Here is a 22,871-nt window from a genome sequence, read left to right as displayed (position 1 = left end):
ATAACTTCCTTGGTCTTCTTATGAGATGTTTAAATAAATGGAAAGATCATTTAACAAACAGATCAGTCTTTTTGCTGGGAAACTAAGTGGAGCCAGAAGGCATGGATGTCTCCTAAATGGGACAGAAACTAAAGACGGGCTTTCTTTAACTATCAAAAACAGTAAATATGCTGTTTAGAAAAATATCCTTTTGGCATATGCCTCTGTTTCAAGTAAGCTTTTGTGCTACTCTACATTTATTTGTGTATGTATTCATACAATATAAGACAACATAGGCATTATGTATAGGCTTTCTTTATTGCTGTTTGTGCATGTGCACATCACATGCTGAAAGTATCTACATGATCAGTTTGTGTCATGAACCCCTTAAAGAATGAGGGAGGTTTTGATGAAGGATTATTTGGTTTACTATACCTGCACATAGTAGATTAAGTATGACTGATAGTAAAAGTAGCTACTTATTTTATTTAGTTTTATCTTCTTTTTTTGTAGTCTAGCTGAGCTGACTTTGTCCTGTCCTATTTGAATTTTTGTGTTCCAGAGGAGCAGTTTTCAAAAACAAAATATACCATATGACCTATACTGAACTGCGTTAATACTTAGGAGCTGTAGTCTGGTCAGGGCCCTTGTGCTGACAACAAGAAGCACTGTAAGTGTTAGAACTATTGTTCCAAGAAGTCTTCTCTACTGGCTGCTCTGTTACCAGCAGCTGGCTCTGTGAGGGACCTCTGCCGAGAGCTCAGTATACTGCACCATACAGAACTGGCCTGTGGAGCAACAGAGGAAGGTGGTCTGCTTTCATGAATCAGGTTTATCATGGTAGGGAATGTCAATAAAATGCACTATGACAAGAAGGGAAGCCGGGATAGGCTGTCTCATGCAGTGCATCACATTCTATTTGGAAACCTCATATCTTGGCAGTCATGTGAATGTTGCTTCTCCACAAACTATCCATTGAAGCATTGGAGCCCACATATATCACTGCAGAACTTATTCTATAAACTTTTGTGGAACATGAAAGAGTCCAAGGTGTTGAGCTGCCCTGAATCTTCCCATGATCTTAGTCTGATCCAACATCTGTGGAATGTGCTGGATAAAAAAAGTCCAGTCAGTGGACTTAAAGGATCTGCTGATAGTATCTTGATACCGGATATCACAGGACACCCTCAGAGGTCTTGCCTCAGTGGGGCAGAGCTTTAGGTTTTGTTGCTGATCAGTGCATATTACACAGTACATAAACATTTAGTATAACACTGTAGAGATAGACAAAGATAATTACAGCGAGTGGAAACAGCCATGATAACGGGGTTTAATGAAACCAGGGAAAATGAGGCTTCAAAGGCATATTTTGGAGGTTCAAATGAAGGTCAAATTTATCATCCAAATATCACAGCCTAAGATGTACACTGCTGTTTTCTGTACAGTGACGTTGCTGTTATTGGCCTTCATGGACTAAAGTGATAAGATGAACAATCAAGAAGATCTGTGGAAATTTTGATGATATCATATTTTGTCTAGTTCATGATAATTGTCTGATGTCTGGGAGGAGATTCAAGCTCTAGAAATGCACATTTGTTGTTTGTCTTTTTTTTGTTTAAACAAGCAGCCAGACCTCCCACTTTATGAATCCTCACTTATACTTCTGTCTGTTTATCAATTCCAAAGCATATATATGTGTATCTTTGATCATCTTTGAGTCAAAAATGAAAAAAACATTAACTGATTCTCTTTGTTACCTTTTGATACTTATGAAGTATGGACATAAATCCCATTTTTGAAAAAACAAGACTGTTGTATAACATGTAGAGCTTATATCAGATATAATTAGTTTCCCCCATTCCCCTTCATGCCTCAGAATCGCTTCGTCCTTGAAGGAGCATTGGAAATCCATAACGGTGGCCAGAATGCTCGATTTGGCTCATCCCTCGCTCCTGTTCCTGATCTGAATGGTGATGGGTTTAATGACTTGGTGGTGGGGGCACCCTTGGAGGATGACCACAAAGGAGCTATTTATGTTTTCTTTAGCCAACTGAACAGAATACTGCGCAAATATAAACAGGTAAGGTGTGTGCAAACACTAAGACAATCCCAAAGCATGTGTATGTTTTGATGTCTGACCAGATATACCCACCAGCTACATAAAGCATGGAAGAAATGTCCAAACACAAGCAGTATGAGCTCTCTTTCAGTTAACAACTAAGCAAATTGACAAAATGATTAAACAAATGTGTTTTTTTGTCATGTAAATGGTAACTACTACTACTTACATCTTGTAACCTTAACTGGGTTCAACAAAGGACTTATTGATCTGCCCTTTCACCCATTCACACACTCAAACTGGGCCTCTTATTATAAATTTCACACATTAGTAAGCTTATTGGTGGAAAAATGGCATTCAGCATCTTGCCGAAGGACAATTCAGCATGTAGAGGAGCAGGGGATTATACCGCCAAACTTCCTGGTGGAGGACAAACTCTCCCTACTGAACCACTGCAAAAGGTCTTAAAGGTCCAGACCATAACTAAAGTAGTTTCCAACCTGAAATCAATATTGGAATCATGGTTTCTACTCACTGGTTCTCACTGTTAAATAAACAGAAGGTCCAAAAAAAATCTGAGATAGACCAAAGCATTAGGTCTATTAAGTCTAGAAAGCAATATTTGACAAGTTAAGTAGTTGGTATGCTTTAGAGAATGCTTGACAATAATGCGAAATATAGTATTTGCTGTGAATTGGCTAAACAGAAAAAACCTACTGTAACTTGAAGCAACGTAGTCCATCAAAACACATTCACTTTTTCTTAGTGATAGATGTCATGAGTTAAGAGAACCAAGGCAACCGTAGAAGTGTACCTAATTATTTGCTGTGTAATTACACAATCATAGGTCTATTATAAACCTCTTTCACATCAGTGTAAACTGTGGTTGTTGTTATTGTGACAATTGTGTACTCAGACAGTATTCCCTCTTTTGTTTTCCAGAGAATAGCAGCAGCAGATTTGGCTCCAGGCTTGCAGTACTTTGGCCGCAGCATCCATGGCACAATGGACATGAACAATGATGGTTTAGTAGACCTGGCAGTGGGTTCCCTTGGTGCTGCGGTGCTTCTTTGGTGAGTTTGTCACCTGGTATAAAATACTGTTCATGTAGTCATCTCACAAGGCTAAACTCTAAAAAAATGTCACCACTTATTTTAGATAATTGTCCCCGTTACTGTTGTAATATGCAGACTGTTACATTGTAAAGTATGAATATTGACAATAGAAACTTTTGACTGCACATGTAAATGAATACTCTTCACTCTAACAGTTCATGGGTTAACTCCATTGTCACATCTTTGCGCCCTCACAGGTCACAGAGTGTTGTTCGGATATACGCCACCGTGAGGTTTGAGCCCAGCAAGATCAACATCTTTGTGAAGGACTGTCAGAGAGGTGGCAAGGATGTGACCTGCATGTCAGCCATTGTATGTTTCAACATCACCGCCAGGACAGTCATTCCTCTCACGCAGAAAATTGGTAAGCCAGCAAAAATAACCAGCTGCAGTGAAAGCATCACGGTGAAATATCCTAGTTCTTTCTTCTGTTTTTGCCCAGTGTTATCATTTGCCTAAGCTGGATAAAACCCCCTTTTTGTATATTAATGAAGAGGAGTATTTTATATGCCTCTCAGCCTTTCATATCCATAGATAACATCTGGCTTTGAGCAAAGAATAATGATGTTTAGGTGAACCACCTATACTGCCTTACATTACAGCAGAAGTGCACTATAATTGAATTTCAGTGCATAATAGGATGAAGTGTCACCGGTTTTAAGCGAGACAAGGCATTCATCTCTCTAGATATTGTGTATGTCCTTCAGGGCCTTCAAAACTTATCAGCATGTAGCTGCCTGTAAAGCTGTGAGGGCTTCTTCTAACTCACCAAAGAAAAAGGTTTTTTTACAACCAGTAAGACATGAGAATCTCATTACTCTTCTTCTGCCAAAGTTAATGCTTCTGCCTTGAAAACTGGTACATCTGCACCATGCTGATGCTTTTAGTGTGTTAAAGTTTTATCTATGAGTTTGTATCTGTTTTATTCAGCTTCTTCAAAGGAATTGCAACAAAGTGGTGTTGATGGTAGTAAAAGCTCACAGACAAATCAAAGACTGCAGAAATGTCTTTTGCCACTCAAAGTGACCTAGATAACCAAGGGCTTTCTCTGCTCACAATTTGTTTTAATATCTCTCATGACAGTGTCCAGTTTCACAGTGTATCAGGGGAGTGTGTTCTCACTTAACCTTTTGACCTTTTGACATCTTTATCGAATCTATTAAATATGCCACAACAGAGTAGAGGAAGAAAAGAAGGAGTTATCTTGTCTGCCATGGTCGGATACAGTGGAACACGTTGATTTGATTTTCCTTTCGTTGTCGTGTCTGGCTTGTAATGCATGGCAGATGTGCTGGTGTTTGTGAAATTGCTGTGGCCTGTTGCATAAAATGGATTTTTTGTTTCGGTTAACTTAATCATACTTATGTAAATACAGATTTACAGACATTTCAGAGCAGTCATAAACAAAAAGTCTCTGACATTACTTTTTCAATGTTCTTTGCAGGATTTTGAGGACTTTTTCAGATTAAAAAAAAAAGTTTTGCTTGATAGGTTCCTTCATCTTGAAAAGCCCAAGTTAGGGCTTCAGCATAAAGAAGAACCAAAAGTTTTATTTCTGATACTGATATACACTCACCGGCCACTTTATATGGTACAACTTGCTAGAACAAGGTTAGCCCCCCTTTTGCCTTCAGACCTGCCTTAATTCTTTGTGGCATACTTTCAACATAGTGTTGGAAACATTCCTCGGAGATTTTGCTCCATATTGACATGATAGCATCACACAGCTGCTGCAGATTTTTCGGCTGCACATCTTTGAAGCGAATCTCCTGTTCCATCACATCCCAAAGATGTTCTGTTGGATTGAGATCTGGTGACTATGGGGGCCATTGGAGTACAATGAAATCATTGTCATGTTCAAGAAACCAGTTTGAGACGATTTGAGCTTTGTGACATGGTGCATCATCCTGCTGGAAGTAGCCATCAGAAGATGAGTACACTGTGGTCATAAAGGGATGGACATGGTCAGCAACAATACTCAGGTAGGCTGCAGCATTTAAACGATGCTCAGTTGGTAGTAAGAGGCCCAAAGTGTGCCAAGAAAATATCTCCCACACCATTACACCACCATCACCAGCCTGAACCGTTGATACAAAGCAGGATGGATCCATGCTTTCATGTTGTTTACGCCAAATTCTGACCCTACCGTCTGAATGTCGCAGCTGAAATGGAGCCTCATCAAATCAGGCAACGTTTTTCCAATCTTCCATTGTCAAGTTTTGGTGAGCCTGTGTGATTGTAGTCTCAGTTTCCTGTTCTTAGCTGACAGGAGTGGCACCCAGTGTGGTCTTCTGCTGTCGTAGCCCATCTTTCTTCATGCTTTGACATGTTGCACGTTCAGAGACGGTATTCTGCATTCTGTGGTTGTAACGAGTGCTTTTTTGAGTTACTGTTGCCTTCCTATCATCTCTGTGCCCATTCTTGTCTGACCTCTCACATCAACAAGGCATTTGTGTCCACACAACTACCGCTCACTGGATATTTTCTGGTTTTCGAACCATTCTCTGTAAACTCTAGAGATGGTTGAGCGTGAAAATCCCAGTAGATCAGCAGTTTCTGAAATACTCAGACCAACCCGTCTGGCACCAACAACCATGCCCCATTCAAAGTCACCTAAATCCCCTTTCTTCCCCATTCTGATGCTCGGTTTGAACTTCACCAAGTTGTCTTGACCACCTCTACATGCCTAAATGCATTGAGTTGCGGTCATGCGATTGGCTCATTAGCTATTTCTCCAGCTACTCTGGTTTCCTCCTACTGTCCAAAAACATGCATGTTAGGGTAATTGGTGATTCTGACCCAAGGACGGAGAAACCTAGTTGTTTGTCTGTATGGCCCTGTGATGGACTGGCGACCTGTCCATGGTGTACCAAGTCTCTCGTTCCAGCCCTACACACCCCCTAACTTGAGTTGGATGGGGCGTCTTTGGAAAATAGATGGATGGATGATATTTATGTTGTGGTGAGAATAGAGAAATCTGTTTGGGTAACGCATTAAGATTTCTCCAGCTTTCTAATTCTTTAGTTGAGCCCAAACACAACACATGCATGATTTCAGACTTAGAGGATTTTTTCCTCATGCCATGACAACACAAGACAATAAATAGAAAATGTCTAAAGCAATGTGGTTAAGAAATGACTGCAGCATGCTGGCTTGAATTCTTGTTTATGTTGGTCACACATTTGTAATAGGTTCAGAGTCAAGCTCAGATCGCATTGCACTGCTGTTATGATGTCTGTTGCTTCCATTTCCCAATGAGTCTGCGTTCATTTAACTAAGAAAAGAAACCTATCGATCTTGCAGATATTATAAAGTGAAATATCCACAATTTCACATGGAAGTGTAATATCTTAATTTTGTGTGCGGCCCACTAGGGATCAAATATAATGTCTCCATTGTGGAGAGACGTTTCAGTCCTCGAGCCATACTGGACGACCTGACCAAGCTACAGCCTCAAAACATGACTCTCCTTCCAGGGGAAGAGATCTGCGAACACATCTACTTCCACGTCATGGTGAGGTTTGCAAAAATCACACAGAAGCATGCAACGAGTGTTTTCAAAACACTACTAATTCAGAATTTTAAGATTGACTTCAGCTTCTTTTTATTAATTTATTTTCTTTTTTTGTTTGTCAATCTCACTTTAGTTAGTCTATTTTGTTTGCTTGTTGGTCAATTATTCATCCCTAAACTAATCTGTCACATAATTTTAACTACTCACTCAATAGCCAGGTTTCTCGTGCTGTTTCTGATTCACAGTTAGAAGCTGTGAGTGAAAAAAGCAGAGGGGAAATTATGAACATTTTAAAAGTTTATACGGTTGATTGAGGTAGTTTTTGACTGTTTTTAAGAGGACTTGATGTGTGTTAGGGAGACACGAAACAAGTTTGTGAATCGCATCTGACCTGTCAAAGATTAAAATGATCTAACTCACTAGTTGTTTACAGTCTGACCTGGCAAACATTTCATGACTCGCCGAATTCTTTCCAGTCACAATGTAATGTCCCAAATACTCCCAGAAATGAATTTAACTCCTCAGAAAGAGCTCTAGCTCCGGTTTCCTCCTACAGATGTCCTCCTCCTTGAGGTTTGTTTTATATCACCTCTGTCACTGTCAATCTAACGAACCACCTTGATACTGCTAAACACTTTAATGATGTTCTGAATGTATTTAAACTATTTAAAATCTAAATGAATGGATCCAAAATGTCTTAATTTCTGTGTGATGGGACTTTCTCTGTTAGCATTAATCAGGTTACATTTAGCATATCATTTTGACCCCAAAGCTTATGCTCATGTAACTGAAGTTAAAAGGAAAAACTAAACTTTGACTCTCTAACTTCATACAATATATCTTTAATTTGAAACAAATTATCTCTGAATATTACTTGCATTTATGACTGTTTGATTGTAAACCATCTTTTCATTCCCACAATAAATGATGGTATATATTTGCAGTGCATTTGGGAATACTTTGATACCATTGTGTAAGATATATAAAATCTCACTTAACATTTGGACCGAAATGAAAAACGGTGAACCAGCTATATGAAGTTCTATATAGGGGCCTATATATGGGGAGCAATTTCAGACACAGCTTTGAATTGGTGACATATTGCAAATGGGATGAAAAATGTTCAATACTTTTTAATTTAAAATCTCTTTTTTCTACTGTCAGATCATTTCAGTCGTAGTTCGGTTCTGATTGAATAGATACATATTTGTTATTTTGGTGAATAAAAAGTTGAAAGAGTTAGTCAGCTTCTTTTGACTGAAATATCTTCACTGCTGCTGGACACCTTCACTGATTAGATCCAACCCGTGTATTTTGAAATGAAATTATAATTAATGTTGTTTCTGCATCTTCTACATTCTGTAACTTAATAAATATTTTAGTGGCAAGGATAAGTTAATGAGAGAGTAAATCTATGGGATAATCTCTGAACATGATGTTTCTTATTAGGAGACCACAGATTATGCAAGACCAATAGTGTTTGCTGTGCAAGTGGGCCTGCAAGATCCAGACCACGAGCCAGTTCTGGATGAAAGTTGGCCCACTGTTGTAAAGACTGAGGTGAGAGTCGCTCTGACAGCTAATTCTGTCTTTTATTCACTAGAATCAGATTCTATCAAAGCATAAACGTTAAGGAAAGACCTTTTAATTCTCAGACTAACATGAAGTTGTTTTCTCTGGCCAGCTCCCCTTCTGGAACGGCTGTGATGAGGACGACCGCTGCATCCCCGACCTGTCACTGCAGAGCATGACCGACTTGATGACTCGAAAGTAGGTACACACACATTCATCACAATGCACACACGCACAAGAGTACGCAGACCTATTTACACCTCTGAACTCTGCCTGGTCTTCCTTCCTTACTGACTCCCAGTCAGTTCTGTGCACGTCCTGTACAGTCTCGTGGCGACTTCTGTCGCCACCAAAGTGAAGGAGGAATGGAGGGATCTCTGCGGGTGCTTGAGGGAAATACGAGGAGGATGGTGGTGGATGTCAAGCTGGAGAACAAAGGAGAAAATGCCTACAATGTTATTCTAAATATCACCTACACACCCAATCTACGTTTCTCAAGCCTCATTGTCAAGGTACATAATCTTTATTCTAAACTGTTCATGGCATTTGTGATGACATAGTTTCTCAAATTGCATGAAAACATCTAACACTCCATGTAGAATTTTCTTAGATTTGACCATCCATTGTTGTCAATTTATCTCTTCAGGACAATTCTGACATCAAAATTGAGTGTTTTATAGAGGACAAGATGAGGAATGAGAAGATTTGCAATGTCAGTGCACCATTCATGAGAGCCAAAACACAGGTGAGAACACCACACTCTGGACTAAGACATTCATTTATAAGAAAAGTACCATGTTAGAACTAGCCTGATAATGAACAGCGACTGAGTTAGACTATGTGTGACTTTGTATATTGTTTTAGATCATTTATTTTGAGAGCATCACTACTGTATTAAATGTAGGTTTGCTGCTACTTTTACATGAAAACTAGAAAATTACATGAAAATTAGATCTGCCGTTTCAAAGGTTTTGTGCAGCTTGTCGTGTACAATATCTCATATTTTGTTCCAGGTATTTCTATGCTTTAGATTTGAAAATGTCTATCTTAGATGAGAATCTTTATCTCTTTGCACTCCAGATTTCAATAGAAATCAGAATGCAAGTTTGTTCTGCGATTCAGGGGCTGAAAAAACACTGATCTGGGCCATATTAGGTCACTGGAGCCAAAACCCAGAAGTTTTAAGATGACCACGATAAACCACAGTGATTAATGGAGAAACCACAAAACAACCAGAGAAGCCCAGTTTAGTTCTGAGAGCCTCCTTTTTTTATTGTCACATCATAGTCAGGCGTGTTGAATCAAATTTTTTAACAAATGAGTGGGCAAGCAACGGCGATATCAAGTCCATCAATGTGACATGTTTCTTATTTTCACATCTTGATCAAACAAAGCAATGCAATGCATTCAAGATTAAAATCAATATCTTTATCATAATGTATATCCATAAGAATTATAGCTGTGACTTATTTACTGCTCTGTGAGTCGAGGTTGGCCCCCACAAGCAGCCTGTTATGCCTGAAACATGATACTTAAGTAGTTTCCCATATTAGTCTCACACTCTTAAATCTGTAGATTTTGAAGTATTTGCTCGACTATACAAGCGGAAATCTGAGAGGTTCTGCATGCATACTTTTGGTTGTACATTCAAATTTTGTTCGATTTGTTTTCCTTTATCACACATTTTTGTTTTTAAGTTTAAAAGTCCAAACCCATCCATCCATCCATTCTGTCGATGACACACACTGTCGATGAAGCCATCCTCTTCATCGACAGTGTGTGTATCATATTGCACCCACTTTGCTGCAGTTAAGCGACTTTTTGATCCAGCCCCTAAGTTTGGGAAGAGACTTAGAGACTAAGAGACTCGCTTAGTGTTTTTTAAAAAAGGGAATAATTTTTATTTTTTTTATTTTTTAGATTCATGGTATTTAACAAGTTCCTTCAATAATATTCAGGTTTTTAGCAGGTTTCTTAAGTAAAATAAAACTTTCTCAGGTGCCGCCCTGTGATTTCATATTGGTCACATGGCATTTTGCAGGACTGCACAATGGTGTGTTGGTTAGCACTGTTGCCTTGCAGCAAAAAAAAGTAATTTTTGTGTGGAGTTTGCATGTTATTTCTGTGCATGTGTGGGTTCTCTCTGGTTACTCCGGCTTCCTCCCATAGTCCAAAAAAAAACATGCATATTAGGTTGATTGATGATTTTAAGTTGACAGTAGGGCGTGCATAGCTGTTTGTCTCTGAGTTGGCCCTTTGATGGACTGGAGACCTGTCCAAGCCTCTCTCCCATTGGCAGTTGGGATAGGCTCCAGCCCGCCTGTGACCCTGAGTTGGATAAAACAGTATAGTAAATAGATGGATGGATATTTTCCTAAATCATTTGTTATGCGTTTTTCGAGGGACTTCAGACATTAACATGTGGACAAATTTCAGATATCATTTTGTGTGTCTGTGTGTGTGAGTGACAAGAATGAACCGGAGGACATCCTCTCGGTATCAGGAAAACAAGTTGGCGCAAGTGAAAATCTTTATTTCTGAGTTTTGGAGCCTTGTTCGTAGCTTCTGTGAGTCATGCTGCCTTCACACAAGCAGACTGAAAGTGGCCCATGTATGTGAAAGCATCTGCTTGACGGTTTAAGTGATGACCTCTGCTTTGAACATGTTCTCAACTTCTTTTACTTGCTTTACTTCCAAAGACACCCCATTTAGATTTAATTGCGAGATATATCTTACACAGTAAACAGAGATTAGAAACTTTTCTGTCTCCTTTATCTCCCCATTGCACCAGGTGAGACTGAATGAAAAACACTGACATTGTATTTTTTCTCCCATCTGTTTCTAATTCTCAAATTAAATTCTACCGTTTCTGAGCCTTTCATTTTTTAAAGCAAGATATTATGTTTTATCTTTAAGGGTGATGTTTGAATTAACTTTGACACGGATGACACTGATTGTACATCACACTGCAATTAAAAGCAATTACACTGCGTTTTTATATACCTAAGTCATGCTTTCAAACTATGTCTTAACAACTGTCTTTCTTGGTTTCTCCACTAATACAAGACCTGCTGAGAAAAAGGAATGAAGAAATGGACCAAAATAGTTCATGAAATTTCTTAACCACGTCATTATCACAAGCAATACTCATCTCCTAGGCAACAAAATTATCCCACGTATCTCTGAAAACTGAAGCAGGAGGACCCAGTCACGCTTTAAATGTATACCCACTCATTCAGTCTGAACTGCATCCAGAGCCACAAAGCCCATCTGCCCTGGTCAAGAGCCTTTTAAAAATGTCACAAATGGTAAACGAAACTGATTCTACACCAGGGTCACTGCCAAACCAGCCCAAACCACTGTTTAGCTGTAGGAAAGTAGGATCTTCGGAGAAATCCTGTTAGAAAAAAACAGTAATCACTTGATTTTTCACTCCTTTTCCTTTGTCCTGTGTAAAACAACATGTACTGTAAACTTTACTACTGCTGCAGCAGAATGAGGTCTAAAAATGATATATTGTTTACAAGACAGTGACACAGTTGCCTGGTCAGCTTATTATAAGCGACTTTGAGCTTGTTCATCTGTTAAATTGCTTACAAATACTGGTAGATGTGGTTGGTTTCTGTTTTCTGAGGTGTGGTTGCTTATTTGTCCTTTTTTCTGTAAATGGAAAAATGGATAAAAACTGGATTCAGCCTCAGTAGGGAGAAATTTTAAGTCCAGCGTGCTGATAGTGTAGGCGTTAAACATGTGCACACCATGCAGATCTTATCCAACATGTAGAACTAGCAACATAAAAAGGCAGGTTTACAGATTTTGGATACATGGGTCAAAATTGAATAAATCAAGACAGACAAGGGAAATAAATGTAACAATATCGATCTAGTCTGGTTGTGTTACTTAAATATTTCACATCATGATGCCTTCTAATTTAAATCATGTTTTGCAAGCAAATAGAGGACTTTATATTTGACTACATTTATTTGCCAGCTTTAGTAAGCAGTTTTATAGATTAAATAAAAAAATGTTATGTTATAAATTAAACTACCTAATTGTATTAAAAGTAAACTACATTTAGGTCATTTCATATTGATAAATCAATAATCTGTATCCATTCTTATAATCTATCCAATCATATGTATGTTCTGTCTTTACTTTTGTACAGCCTGTTTTTACATAAATAGGGTATTGAATACAGGAATGTTAGTTACTTTTACTTGTAAGAGAGTATTTACACTCTTGCAAAGCTATTTTTACCTACTTAAAGGATCTAAAAAAAAAACATCTTCCACCACTGACAGCATGTTCAAAGAACTGCGAAGGCATATTTTCACTCATTTATTTCATTGCACCCAGCACTTTCATGTGGACAGCTCATCACAGGAAATGCTCATTTTTGTTAAATAATGGCTGCATTCCACTTGGGAAGCCCTTATTGTTGTTTAGAGCCGAGGTTTCACTTGGTTTCTAAAGGAATTTAGCTATTTTTAGAGTCATTTGTTGAACTTGTGACACGTCAAACTGTCTATCTGATAAAGCACATTGTGACCCTATTTGACTATGTTAGCACTGATCAATCAAGAGGCCTGTCTTTTTAACGTACTGATAGGTAAACTTACTTGTTCTGTTCTCCTTTTTTTGGAAGTTGTTTTGGACCCATAGGTCTGTTTGTTTATTTCTCTAGCAACACTTATTTTTGTCAAATGTGTTGTTGCTTTTTGCGGATGCGTGAAGAGACAAGAGAATGCTAATTACTATGATTAGCTGTTTGATGACTGATAATCAGAGTGGCTTAGAGAAAGAGCCAGTGAGCATCAGCCCAGAGGAGGAAGAGGAGCATCATGGGCAATCAGAATGTTTAAGTAACACAAACAATAACACAAATGTCTTCTAGCCACAGAAAATCACATCTCCCATAGCAGTTGTATGCATTTCTGTTTCTTTCCATTCTTATGTGTTTCATGTAATGTTCTTCTAAAGAAACACCACTTAGTTGTTGTTGTTTTTTAGATATCTTCTTTTCTGGGTTGCGTATAACAATCGACAGGACTTGATGAAATGTAAAAAAAAGTCCATAATTTTTATGCTGTATCTATGGTTGCTCAAGGATGAATCCGTATATGTCTCCATATCCATATGGAGGAGGGAAGCTACAGTAACCTTGTTATGCATTCCTCTGTGGTCAGACAGGACCCATCAGGATTTCATTACGGCACGGGGGACTAAACAATGCTCTGCTCGACTCTGCTCTTCTTTATGTGCTGTCTGCTGCCAATCAAACTTGGGTTGGTCTTGGGTTCTCCTTGTGTTTTTGTTTAGGATTCCTCCATCATATTCCATTTATTTACATACCCGTCTCTACTCGGTTTCTGTCTCTTTACTGCTGCTTTCTTTCTGTTTTCCCCTGAATCTGACTCCTCCTGATAGCTCCGTATGCACGCGTGTGTGTAGACACGTGTGTGTAGACAGCAACTAAGGGGAAATTCCCTGGCTCTCTTTAAACAACACCAACTGTGTAACCAGCTGCCTGGGGTCAAATCCCGGGAATTACAGCAGGTTATTGCAGACTTTTCTCCTTTATTCATAATTCAGAGCATTTACTGCTGGAGATGGAATATACAGCAGCATGTGGAGTCAACAGACATTTCTGGCATGTGCTTTTAGTGATTTTCTCATGAAAAAGTTCAATATATAATAGGAAATTAACTATATGAGTGATTTATGTTTCTAATCCTAGTTTTCTTCTCTGTGTAGGTGTCATTTCGTCTGGAGTTTGAGTTTAGTCGTACTGTCTTCCTAGAGCACCTCAGAGTTATCCTGGAGGCCAGCAGGTGTGAACATAAATTTGCATCTGTGAACATTTTCATTTTGCCTGGTGACAGATCTGTCTGTTTGCCTTTACTGAACAAATGACAACATGGAACTTATACTATAAGACAGGTGGTGAGATTTAAGATGAAAAGCTGCAGACACCTGGAGGATTGGTTCAGCTTTTTCATATACTTTTGCTCTTCCAACAGTGATGGTGAGGAAATAAGCACAGCCGATAATTTCAACGATATCTATTACTCACTGAGATATGAGGGGGACCTTCTCTTCACCAGGTGTGACCCAATCTTTCCTTACTTCCAAAGAATGAATGTTGCAGAAACTTGTGGGATTTCGGAAGCTGCTACCTTGAGAAATCCTGAATATCATAAAGGGGATAATAAGTTCCACACACTGATGGAAGATGGAATGTGAACTTTGTTATCATGTATTTGAAGTCATAACATGTTACTTTTTTGTTTATTTTTATTATTTGCTTTGAAAGGGATTCAAATCCAACTCGGTATGAAATTAAATCAGAGCTCTCACTGGAGGAACCCGGCGTTATCGGCCCTCCTTTCAACTTCACTTTCCAGGTGAGAGCCGATGTTATCATCGCCATGACTTTAATTTAGTGGACAGGAAAACACTACCTGGAAATAATTTACACAATTTACCACTTGCTGTCCTCGCAGATCCAGAACCTTGGATACTTTCCAGTAAGGGATCTGCAGCTGAACATCGAGATCCCAGAAATGACAAAAAATGGGAACCAGCTCCTGCAGATATCCGACTTCCATATTAACCAGGTGAGTGTGGCACCTCAAAGTTAATCCTATGACTTTAACTGATAATAATGTTTCTTTCTGATATATGTTAAAGGAAAAGTGGAATTGAACAATGGAACTGCTCCACTCTTCTCCTTTCGGCTACATAAATCCAGAACAGATACTAAGCACTTCATGGCTCTATTCAGTACATATGATCACAGAAAAAGTTCATGTTTCTTCTTTGTGTAATTCTCTAATGTTATGTGTTGCTGAGGATTTGTAGATCGTGAACTGTGGATGTTCCCAGGTTCAGTGCTTTGTTAACACACCTGAACATAAACTACAGAGCGTGGAAACATGAAAATGTATCTAATTACAATACACCCCCAAATCAGAAAAAGTTGGAATGGTATGGAAAATGTGTGATTCTTACGTATACCGTGGGGTGTGAACCCAAGGCCTGTTATACTTTTGTCTCTTTAAACAGATGATATCAACAGGTGATTGTAATCATCATTTTGTACAAAAGCAGCACCACAACAGGCTGAGTCTTAAAGGAGCAAAGAGGGAGAGCAGAGGATCTCCAGTTTGTCAACAAACGTGTGAGAAAATCATTAAACTGTTTGGAAATAAGGGATTTTTTCATTTTTATCCCTCTACAGTGGATACAATCATTAATCCAAGAAATCTGAAGGGTTTTTTGGTATGTAAAAGATAAGGGTGCGCTACAAAATGGAGTTAAATGAACATACTTCAAACTTTACTGTGTAACAAAGAAGCCTTCTGTTGACCTTGTTCAGAGGCAGCGTCAACTCTCTGGGCTGGGAGGCATCTGGGATGGACCGTCACACAGTAGAAATTTGTTTTGTGGTTGGTATTCGATCGGTATTGAAGATTTTTTTGGAATTAATGGACATCATGTGCTCTGGACCATTTATAAAAAGAGGAGCATCCAGACTTATCAGCAACACGTCCTAAAGCCAGGCTATGTGATGGTATTTGGTTGTATTTTGGGAACTGTAAATGGTACTTATGTGATGGCAGCATTAATGCAGAAAAGTTGAGATTTTGGAACATGTGCATCTTTCCCAGGGGCATCTACGTATTTCTTAACTACACAATGTTAAACCATTCTGCACAAATTACAAAGACATGGCTGAGGCAGGAGAGGGTTTCGGGTACCAGACTGGTCTACATGCAGTCCTAACCCGTATGAAACACTTTTGGTTTTGGTGTCCATCTAAATAAAAATAGTTTATTTAACATTACCAAGGTTCTACAAGGCACTTTACAATGTATTTCTAATTCACACATTGATACAGTGCTTCTTCTCATATGTTTACAATCTATATGTGCAGCACTTTTTCTTTTTAAATAAACACTAATGAACATATTGAGGGAGATGTGGAATTCAGCACCTTTCCCAAGGACAGACTGGGGCCCAAATTCTCATTAGAAGACTAATATTCATTGATGACGCAGAGCCATGGCCATCCATGTGGTAGCGTGCTGTGAGAAGAAACAGTGACGCTACAAAGTCACCATCACAGTGAATAACTTCCCTCTCCCAACAAACGGAAAGTGATGAGGACAAACATGAAATAACTCTGGTTGATACTGTCTGCAATTCAATTAAAGTCAATAAATGTAGATATTACCAAGAGTTTTTTTTCTTTCTTAATTTGTGCTCTGCATATGGTCCCAACTTTTTCTGATTTGTGGTTGTGCATGAATATATAATCATATATCATGAGTAGTTTGTAAAGCTCTTTGATCTTGGAAATTGTATTCGATCATTATGATTAGCAGTACATGCTAATGTTTCCCTCTTATTTGGGAGTGAGCAATGTTTTCCCTACACTTTTATTTAGTACTTGTGATTTTTAAGAGGGTAAATAAAAACTGTTTAACAGGCTGGAAGTGCGATGGTTGCAAAGTCATAATTGGAGATAGGGGGATTTCCTCTGTTTGCTTAATTTCCTCCCAGTTCCACTTGTGATACTGTTAGATAATGTTTTAGTCAGCAATGTTCCTGAAGCTCAATTTCATTCATTAAAAATGAATTTATTACTCATATAATATTTTTTTGTGCTTTTTGTACATGTGATGTGCATAGCAGACAAAACTGAGCTATATTGACCCTCTTATTTGAATAGGGGTTATTAGGGGTAAGTAAAGTTGTAAATAAACCTTGTTAGAGTGTCAGTTTCTCTGCAGAAATAAGATTGTAACACACTAACAGGAATTTCTTACTCTCATGTCACACCACAGAGAGATGGTACACGCTGTTTACCACCTCAGCATGTGGCTCAGAGTCGTGCATCACCTGAAGATTTCTCTCGCTTCTCTCGCTTGGTAAAGTACAGAATATAGATATAAAATCCACCCCTTATAGCAGGTTATTTTTGACTCTGTTTTGTAACTGTTTTGCTTTTGTTTCTTCACACAGAACCGATCCAACACATTAACGCTGCCGATCCAGTGCACGGTCAATGTGGCCTCCTATAGAGAAATTGCAATTAGAATCACAGGCGCACTGAGAATAGATACATTACACGCAGTGAGTTTGAACTCCGAACATGCTGGTTTTAAGTTGTACATGATACCTGTAATCACTTTAATGTGTTTGGTAAAACTGATTGCATGTTTTAATTTGCTCCCCAGCTGAAGTTCAAAGTCCTGGAACTGGTAACTACTGCTTCAGTGGAGCTCCCCTCCTCCAGCCCCATGTTTTTACATGAAGAGAGGCCTGTCAGACATGTGAGTCAACAAGAAAACAACAACTCAACACTTGCTGTAAACTGCCTCTGCCCTGAGTTTGACCTGATCAGATCTGACTAGATAAAAGCATCTACTTTAATTAGATGTGTGCTCATTATGTTTTTTATCTTAAACATGTGTGAATCCAGTGCTTTGTTCAGAAAACAAGCCCTTAAAACTCACTGAATTGGACCAGAAATAAAGCACATAAAACTAAGGGGCAACATATTTTTCTACAGGGGCCCCTTTTTATTGATAGCAATAGTTTCGGCCACAGTTGTGTGTGGGAACACACATAATCAAGCTGTAAAGGTTGGTATTTGAGCACACGTGTTGTGTGGTGCTTAGGGACCGAAAGGTCCAGTGGCACCACATGTAGCAGACTGGACACAAAACACAAATCTTTGCTGCCATCTGTTGGCCATCACTGCAATCCTGCGGTATCTTGCCTTTATCCTTGCAAAAACTTCAACCTCAACTATACTTATATAGTACCTTTCTCACTGAGTTGTATATCAAGGTGTTTCACATGATAAGGGTTAGACTGACAGCAACAACAACAAAAATCGGCAATGAATTTATATGACTTGATTAAAAAATACATAGATTTATAGACTAATATTATAATCACATATATTCTATCTAATTGAAAGTAAAAAAAAAACTGTTAATGATGGTATACAAGAGAAAAACTGATATAGATAAGTAAAACCATTAGCAGTAAAAATCACAACGTAAATTTCAAAGACTATATTCAAAAAACGGAAGGAAAGGCAGAGTTAAAAGTAAAAGGCTGCATATTCAGGGACTGACAGGAGAGATGAGCAGAGCCCAAAAGAGTCTCACGGACTCTCTGTAACCAGATGAATGGCAGGATGAATGTTCAGAACATTACAATTTCCTCTTTTCATTTAAGTGTTCATTCAAAAAAGAAAGAAAAAATACATTTGTGACATCCCTGATTGTGCAGCTATAAATTTTATAGGACTTTTACTTGAAAATTCTCAGTCCATTTTAAAAACTGAATAGTTTTATGTGACGTATTTATCTTCATATGGAAGAATAAGTAAATCAGCATATGAAGTACTTCATTATTGTTTCATGAATGAACAGAAAAAATTGAACCTGTGACACAAGGCTACAAAGGGGAATGAGGAGCGAGCCACTATGACAAACTGATGGATCTTGTATACACTATCCTAGAAACACTGGCCAGCTGCCTCCAGTTTCTTAATCAGATCAGCTCCAATCATCTGGAAACCTGCTACACAAACCATGCACACCAACAAATAAAATAACACGAAAACCCTGGGGATATCACACTCTTCACTCTACATCAACCAAAAGTTGTAATCTTCATTAATATCTAGTGAATGTCCTTGTTGTGTACTGCAGCAGCCAACATCTGCACTGATAATACATCATAATTAACTGCATTCTCAGGGCAGAGCCCCTTAATACTTCCTGTGCATGTCACAGCTCCTATTTAGCTTATAATCTTCAAACAGTAGCACATTTTATATGCTAAATAATCAAATGAACTGTTAGATTACTACAGTAGCTGACTCCGACTTCACTTTCCATTTTCTGATCTCATCATCTCTGACAGATAATACTGGAGATCAGGAAGGAGGGAGATTACAGAATCCCCACTTGGATTATTATTGGTAGCACGCTGGGAGGACTCTTATTGTTAGCTCTGCTCAGTCTGGCTCTCTGGAAGGTAAGTTATCTTATCATGCACAGTTATTTACTGGAAGTAATTACTAGTGTTAGCCAGATGAAGCTTCTTGAAGCACGGAAGCTTTCCAGCCTGTTTTATTGAAATGGTTCGTTTCTTGATTCTTTGAATGCTCAGCTGTGCCCACTGCTGATTAATTTTGATTAACATCATAAAAAACAACACAATATGTATGTGTAAACTATTATGCACCAGTCTTTTGTGTTTTTATATTTCATTCAATGTCTTAATAATTTCCATAGTGGTAAAAAAAAACCTGGCTGTCATTCTATAGACTGAATCTGTTTTTGTATTTGTGCCATCTGCCCTGCACTTTCTTACGTTCAGAGCTACAAGTAAGACACAAATTTCAATTAAATACATATTTTCTCACAAGTTAATTGCATTTCAAATCATTGCCACATTGGAGAATTTGGTTTTTTTTTTAGAACTTACTCACTACCAACAAACAATCCACAACATGTGGGCCTGCAGTTCCACTTATGTAGGATACCAGACCCAAACAAAATAAATATAATCAGCACAAAATCCTCTGTAACCCATTTCTGGCTTTATTTCAGCTTGTTATGTGAATCTTTTTTTAGTTTTACTTTGTATTTGCAACCATTTCAATTAACTAATGAAAATATTCAGCATATCGTTCTACTACCAAGCTCAATTACTATCAGATCAATTTTATATATATATGAATAAAACCTGTTTCAGTTGAGCTTCACAAAATGTGTCCATGTGAACTTCAGATAAAAATTCATCAGGACCCACCGACGGACACAATCTGACCCCAGGCCTCTAAAGACTCAATATATTTCTTTGTCTTTGCTTCAGGAAAGAAATACTTCTCTTCTGACATTTTTTTTTTGTTCCAACTGTGATGAGTGAAAATGTTCTCTAGAAAAAAGGCCTGTGGGGAGGAAAGTCATTAATTCTTGATTTAATTTGCCATAATCTGCGGTTCTAAGTTCAGAGAGTAAGTGTATGTTGCTTTACGCTAATTCATTTCCTTAACAAACCAAATAGATTCACAACCAATGCTAAATATAGGGCATATTTGATACCACAAGAAAATGATTGTATGTATGTTCAGCACAGCAACTGAACATGTTGATACCTCGACGCCTTATCGTGACTTGATCATTTCTATCCGTGTTTAACTGCTTCCTCGTTCAGCTCGGCTTCTTCAGGAGGCAGAAGCGAAAAGACAAGGAAGAGCAGGAGGCCAACGGGAAGGTGGCCGAGGAGCGGTAACGTAGGCTGGTGGCTCCCAGCAGGCACCTTTTCCAGAGGGGACGTGACACTCAGGGACCAACCTACCCCCCCTGCTCCCCAACACCACAGTGGCAGCGCATAGATGGCTCCACATGACCGCTGAAGCAAGGCTTTTTCAGTGCACTGGACCCGTCCCATGCCAGAACCCCAGACCCCGAGAGTCAGCACTGTCACACTCACTTAGAATTCCTGCACTGTTGCGATATAAGGGCTTCTTCTTTCTTTGTATTCCACTGCCCACAATGTCGTCCCTCCACAGATTTTGGAGCTCTGGTGCTTTTCAATGGCTGTTTGGAAAGAAGAATCAAGCGAGATTTGATAGATTTGTTCCAAAGATTTCTGGCTTTTTTTCTTCTTTTTTCTTTTTGCCTGTGAGGCAAATAATAGCCAATAAGTCTTTAACTCTTCTTGGTGTGTATTTATTTAACTTTGATGGAAAAGTTTGAAATACATGAAAAACCTCAAGGGTGAGTCACCACCCGACAACTGCCACATATTTAAAGATATTATTCTGTATATTGAATTTGAAGTTTAAAGTTTCTATCTGCTACATATTCAGTTGATGTAATTTATGAAGAACCAAAATGGAACTAAAGTCACCCAAGTACAAAGATTCATGAAGACAGAGAGGAATCCTCAACAATTTTGCATCCTGGAAAACAAAACAGGGTGTTCTTTAAATTTTTTATGCACTTTTTACATTGTACAAAATTAACTTGAATTTGTAAATAGTCATGTGCTTCTTTTTTAATACCCAGTCAGTAATGTATTTCACCATATATTTCCTTTGTTTATGGCATTCCTTTTTTAACTTATGCAAAAAAAAATTGCTTTGTGTTACAGAACCTATGTCATTATGAGACGGTTGCATGCCTTTTAACATGCACTGCATCAGAGCAAAGGCTGTGCAGAAGATATTGTCAGCAGTTTTTTCAATATAAGTACATTTATATTGAGCTGTCACTAAATGATAAGCAGATGCCGTAAACACGAGTTCAGTAAATGCATATTGCTCCTGGTGGTATATTGTTGAGGTATGAAGAGCTGTAATATGCATATGAATAAAATGATGTATATGTTTATGAGTGTCTTTTTAGTGAATATCTGAGGAATCGAAACTCCAAAGACGAAGGCTTCGAATATTGGATTCAACTGCACAAAAAGGGAGAAAGACCTACTACTGGAATCTACTTAAAGAACAGTTGGAGCAGATTTTGGATAAAAAAAAGAGCTGAGGAAAAATGTGATTGTTAGATTCTTCAAGTACTCCAGTGAGGGGACGAAGACCTTGATATCGAGAGGCCCGAATCAAGCCTGGAATTAAAACTAATTTAGAATTTTCGCAATGAGTTAAAACCGTCAGTGTTGACTTAATAAATAGTTTGACTTACTTATGAGTTAACTCTTGAAATGTGAGTTTATGACTTTTTAAAATCTGTTTCACTGATGGAAATAGACCTCTGATGGGAATAGAGCTGAGATATTTTGACACGACTTCTCAGTCTGCCCATTTCTATTTGACAGTTTATCATCAGACAAGGTCCTTTAATCAAGCTTTGTTTAATACTTTAATTATGTAACTGAAACATAATACCAGTAAGGTTGTCCATGATTGTCTTTGATTATGAAAATACAGTTAAATTGTAAATGCATATCATTTTGGGCTGTAAAGACAGACCTGAACAATACAGTTAATACAGCCTATTGAGAGACAGGTCTGAAATATGTTCACATATTGATGCTGAAATTCTTTTTAAATGTGTTTTAAAATATCTAATTATAAATTGAGATTTTGATCTAGTCAGTTATGTAGCTCTGTGCAGGTTTTATCATAAGAAGAAAAGTAAAACGCTGCCTCAGTTCCATCAGGAGCCCAGGTTTTTTTTTACCTCGATAATGTGAATTAGTTTGATCAAGCTGCATCAATAATGTCAACTAATTAACTCCAGACAAACCTTTAAAGAGTTTAAACCAGAAAATATGTTTTCTATAACTAATCATTCCCTAAATGTGAAAAGTTTTTTCAGTGACAGTATTGGGCTACAAAGTGTTGCCAGAGGGTGGCGGGATAAAGCATGCTGCCTGTCAGTGTAATTCAGTAGAAGAAGTAGTTGTCATACCCGATAAACAATCCTCCAGGAGGAAAAAAAACACACCTGATGCACATACCTACACAAAATGGAAGGACTGAGATCCTTCTCAGGAATCACTTCCAACTCTGGGGTGATGTGAGATATTGCGTTATGTCTGGGCAGTCCTTCGAATCTTTACCAGGTCACACGCAATT

General features: G+C 38.3%; 2 protein-coding genes and 1 pseudogene across 2 annotated transcripts in view; 1 reads left to right on the top strand and 2 right to left on the bottom strand.

The window, feature by feature from the left end:
* The window catches only part of LOC140302299 (uncharacterized), a 334,032-nt pseudogene extending 330,536 nt beyond the window's left edge, over positions 1–3,496 (bottom strand).
* itga11a (integrin, alpha 11a) overlaps positions 1–21,666 on the top strand; it is a 64,192-nt gene extending 42,526 nt beyond the window's left edge. Inside the window, exons 14-30 of the mRNA XM_072381033.1 lie at positions 1,856–2,059; positions 2,981–3,111; positions 3,351–3,517; positions 6,528–6,667; positions 8,117–8,227; positions 8,352–8,437; positions 8,541–8,751; positions 8,886–8,984; positions 13,994–14,070; positions 14,260–14,343; positions 14,553–14,643; positions 14,743–14,856; positions 17,089–17,172; positions 17,267–17,377; positions 17,482–17,577; positions 19,187–19,300; positions 20,486–21,666. Coding sequence (XP_072237134.1) covers positions 1,856–2,059; positions 2,981–3,111; positions 3,351–3,517; positions 6,528–6,667; positions 8,117–8,227; positions 8,352–8,437; positions 8,541–8,751; positions 8,886–8,984; positions 13,994–14,070; positions 14,260–14,343; positions 14,553–14,643; positions 14,743–14,856; positions 17,089–17,172; positions 17,267–17,377; positions 17,482–17,577; positions 19,187–19,300; positions 20,486–20,563 — 1,998 coding nt within the window. The 3' untranslated portion in view covers positions 20,564–21,666. The remainder of the gene's footprint in view (positions 1–1,855; positions 2,060–2,980; positions 3,112–3,350; positions 3,518–6,527; positions 6,668–8,116; positions 8,228–8,351; positions 8,438–8,540; positions 8,752–8,885; positions 8,985–13,993; positions 14,071–14,259; positions 14,344–14,552; positions 14,644–14,742; positions 14,857–17,088; positions 17,173–17,266; positions 17,378–17,481; positions 17,578–19,186; positions 19,301–20,485) is intronic.
* The window catches only part of tdp1 (tyrosyl-DNA phosphodiesterase 1), a 330,936-nt gene that overhangs the window by 141,270 nt on the left and 166,795 nt on the right, over positions 1–22,871 (bottom strand). The window lies entirely within an intron of this gene.

Source organism: Leuresthes tenuis, unplaced genomic scaffold (assembly GCF_036924035.1).
Source record: "Leuresthes tenuis unplaced genomic scaffold, fLeuTen1.0.hap1 SCAF_2, whole genome shotgun sequence".
Classification (NCBI taxonomy): domain Eukaryota; kingdom Metazoa; phylum Chordata; class Actinopteri; order Atheriniformes; family Atherinopsidae; genus Leuresthes; species Leuresthes tenuis.
The sequence above is the reverse complement of the archived record's forward strand: the minus strand, read 5'-3'. Positions and strand labels throughout refer to the sequence as shown.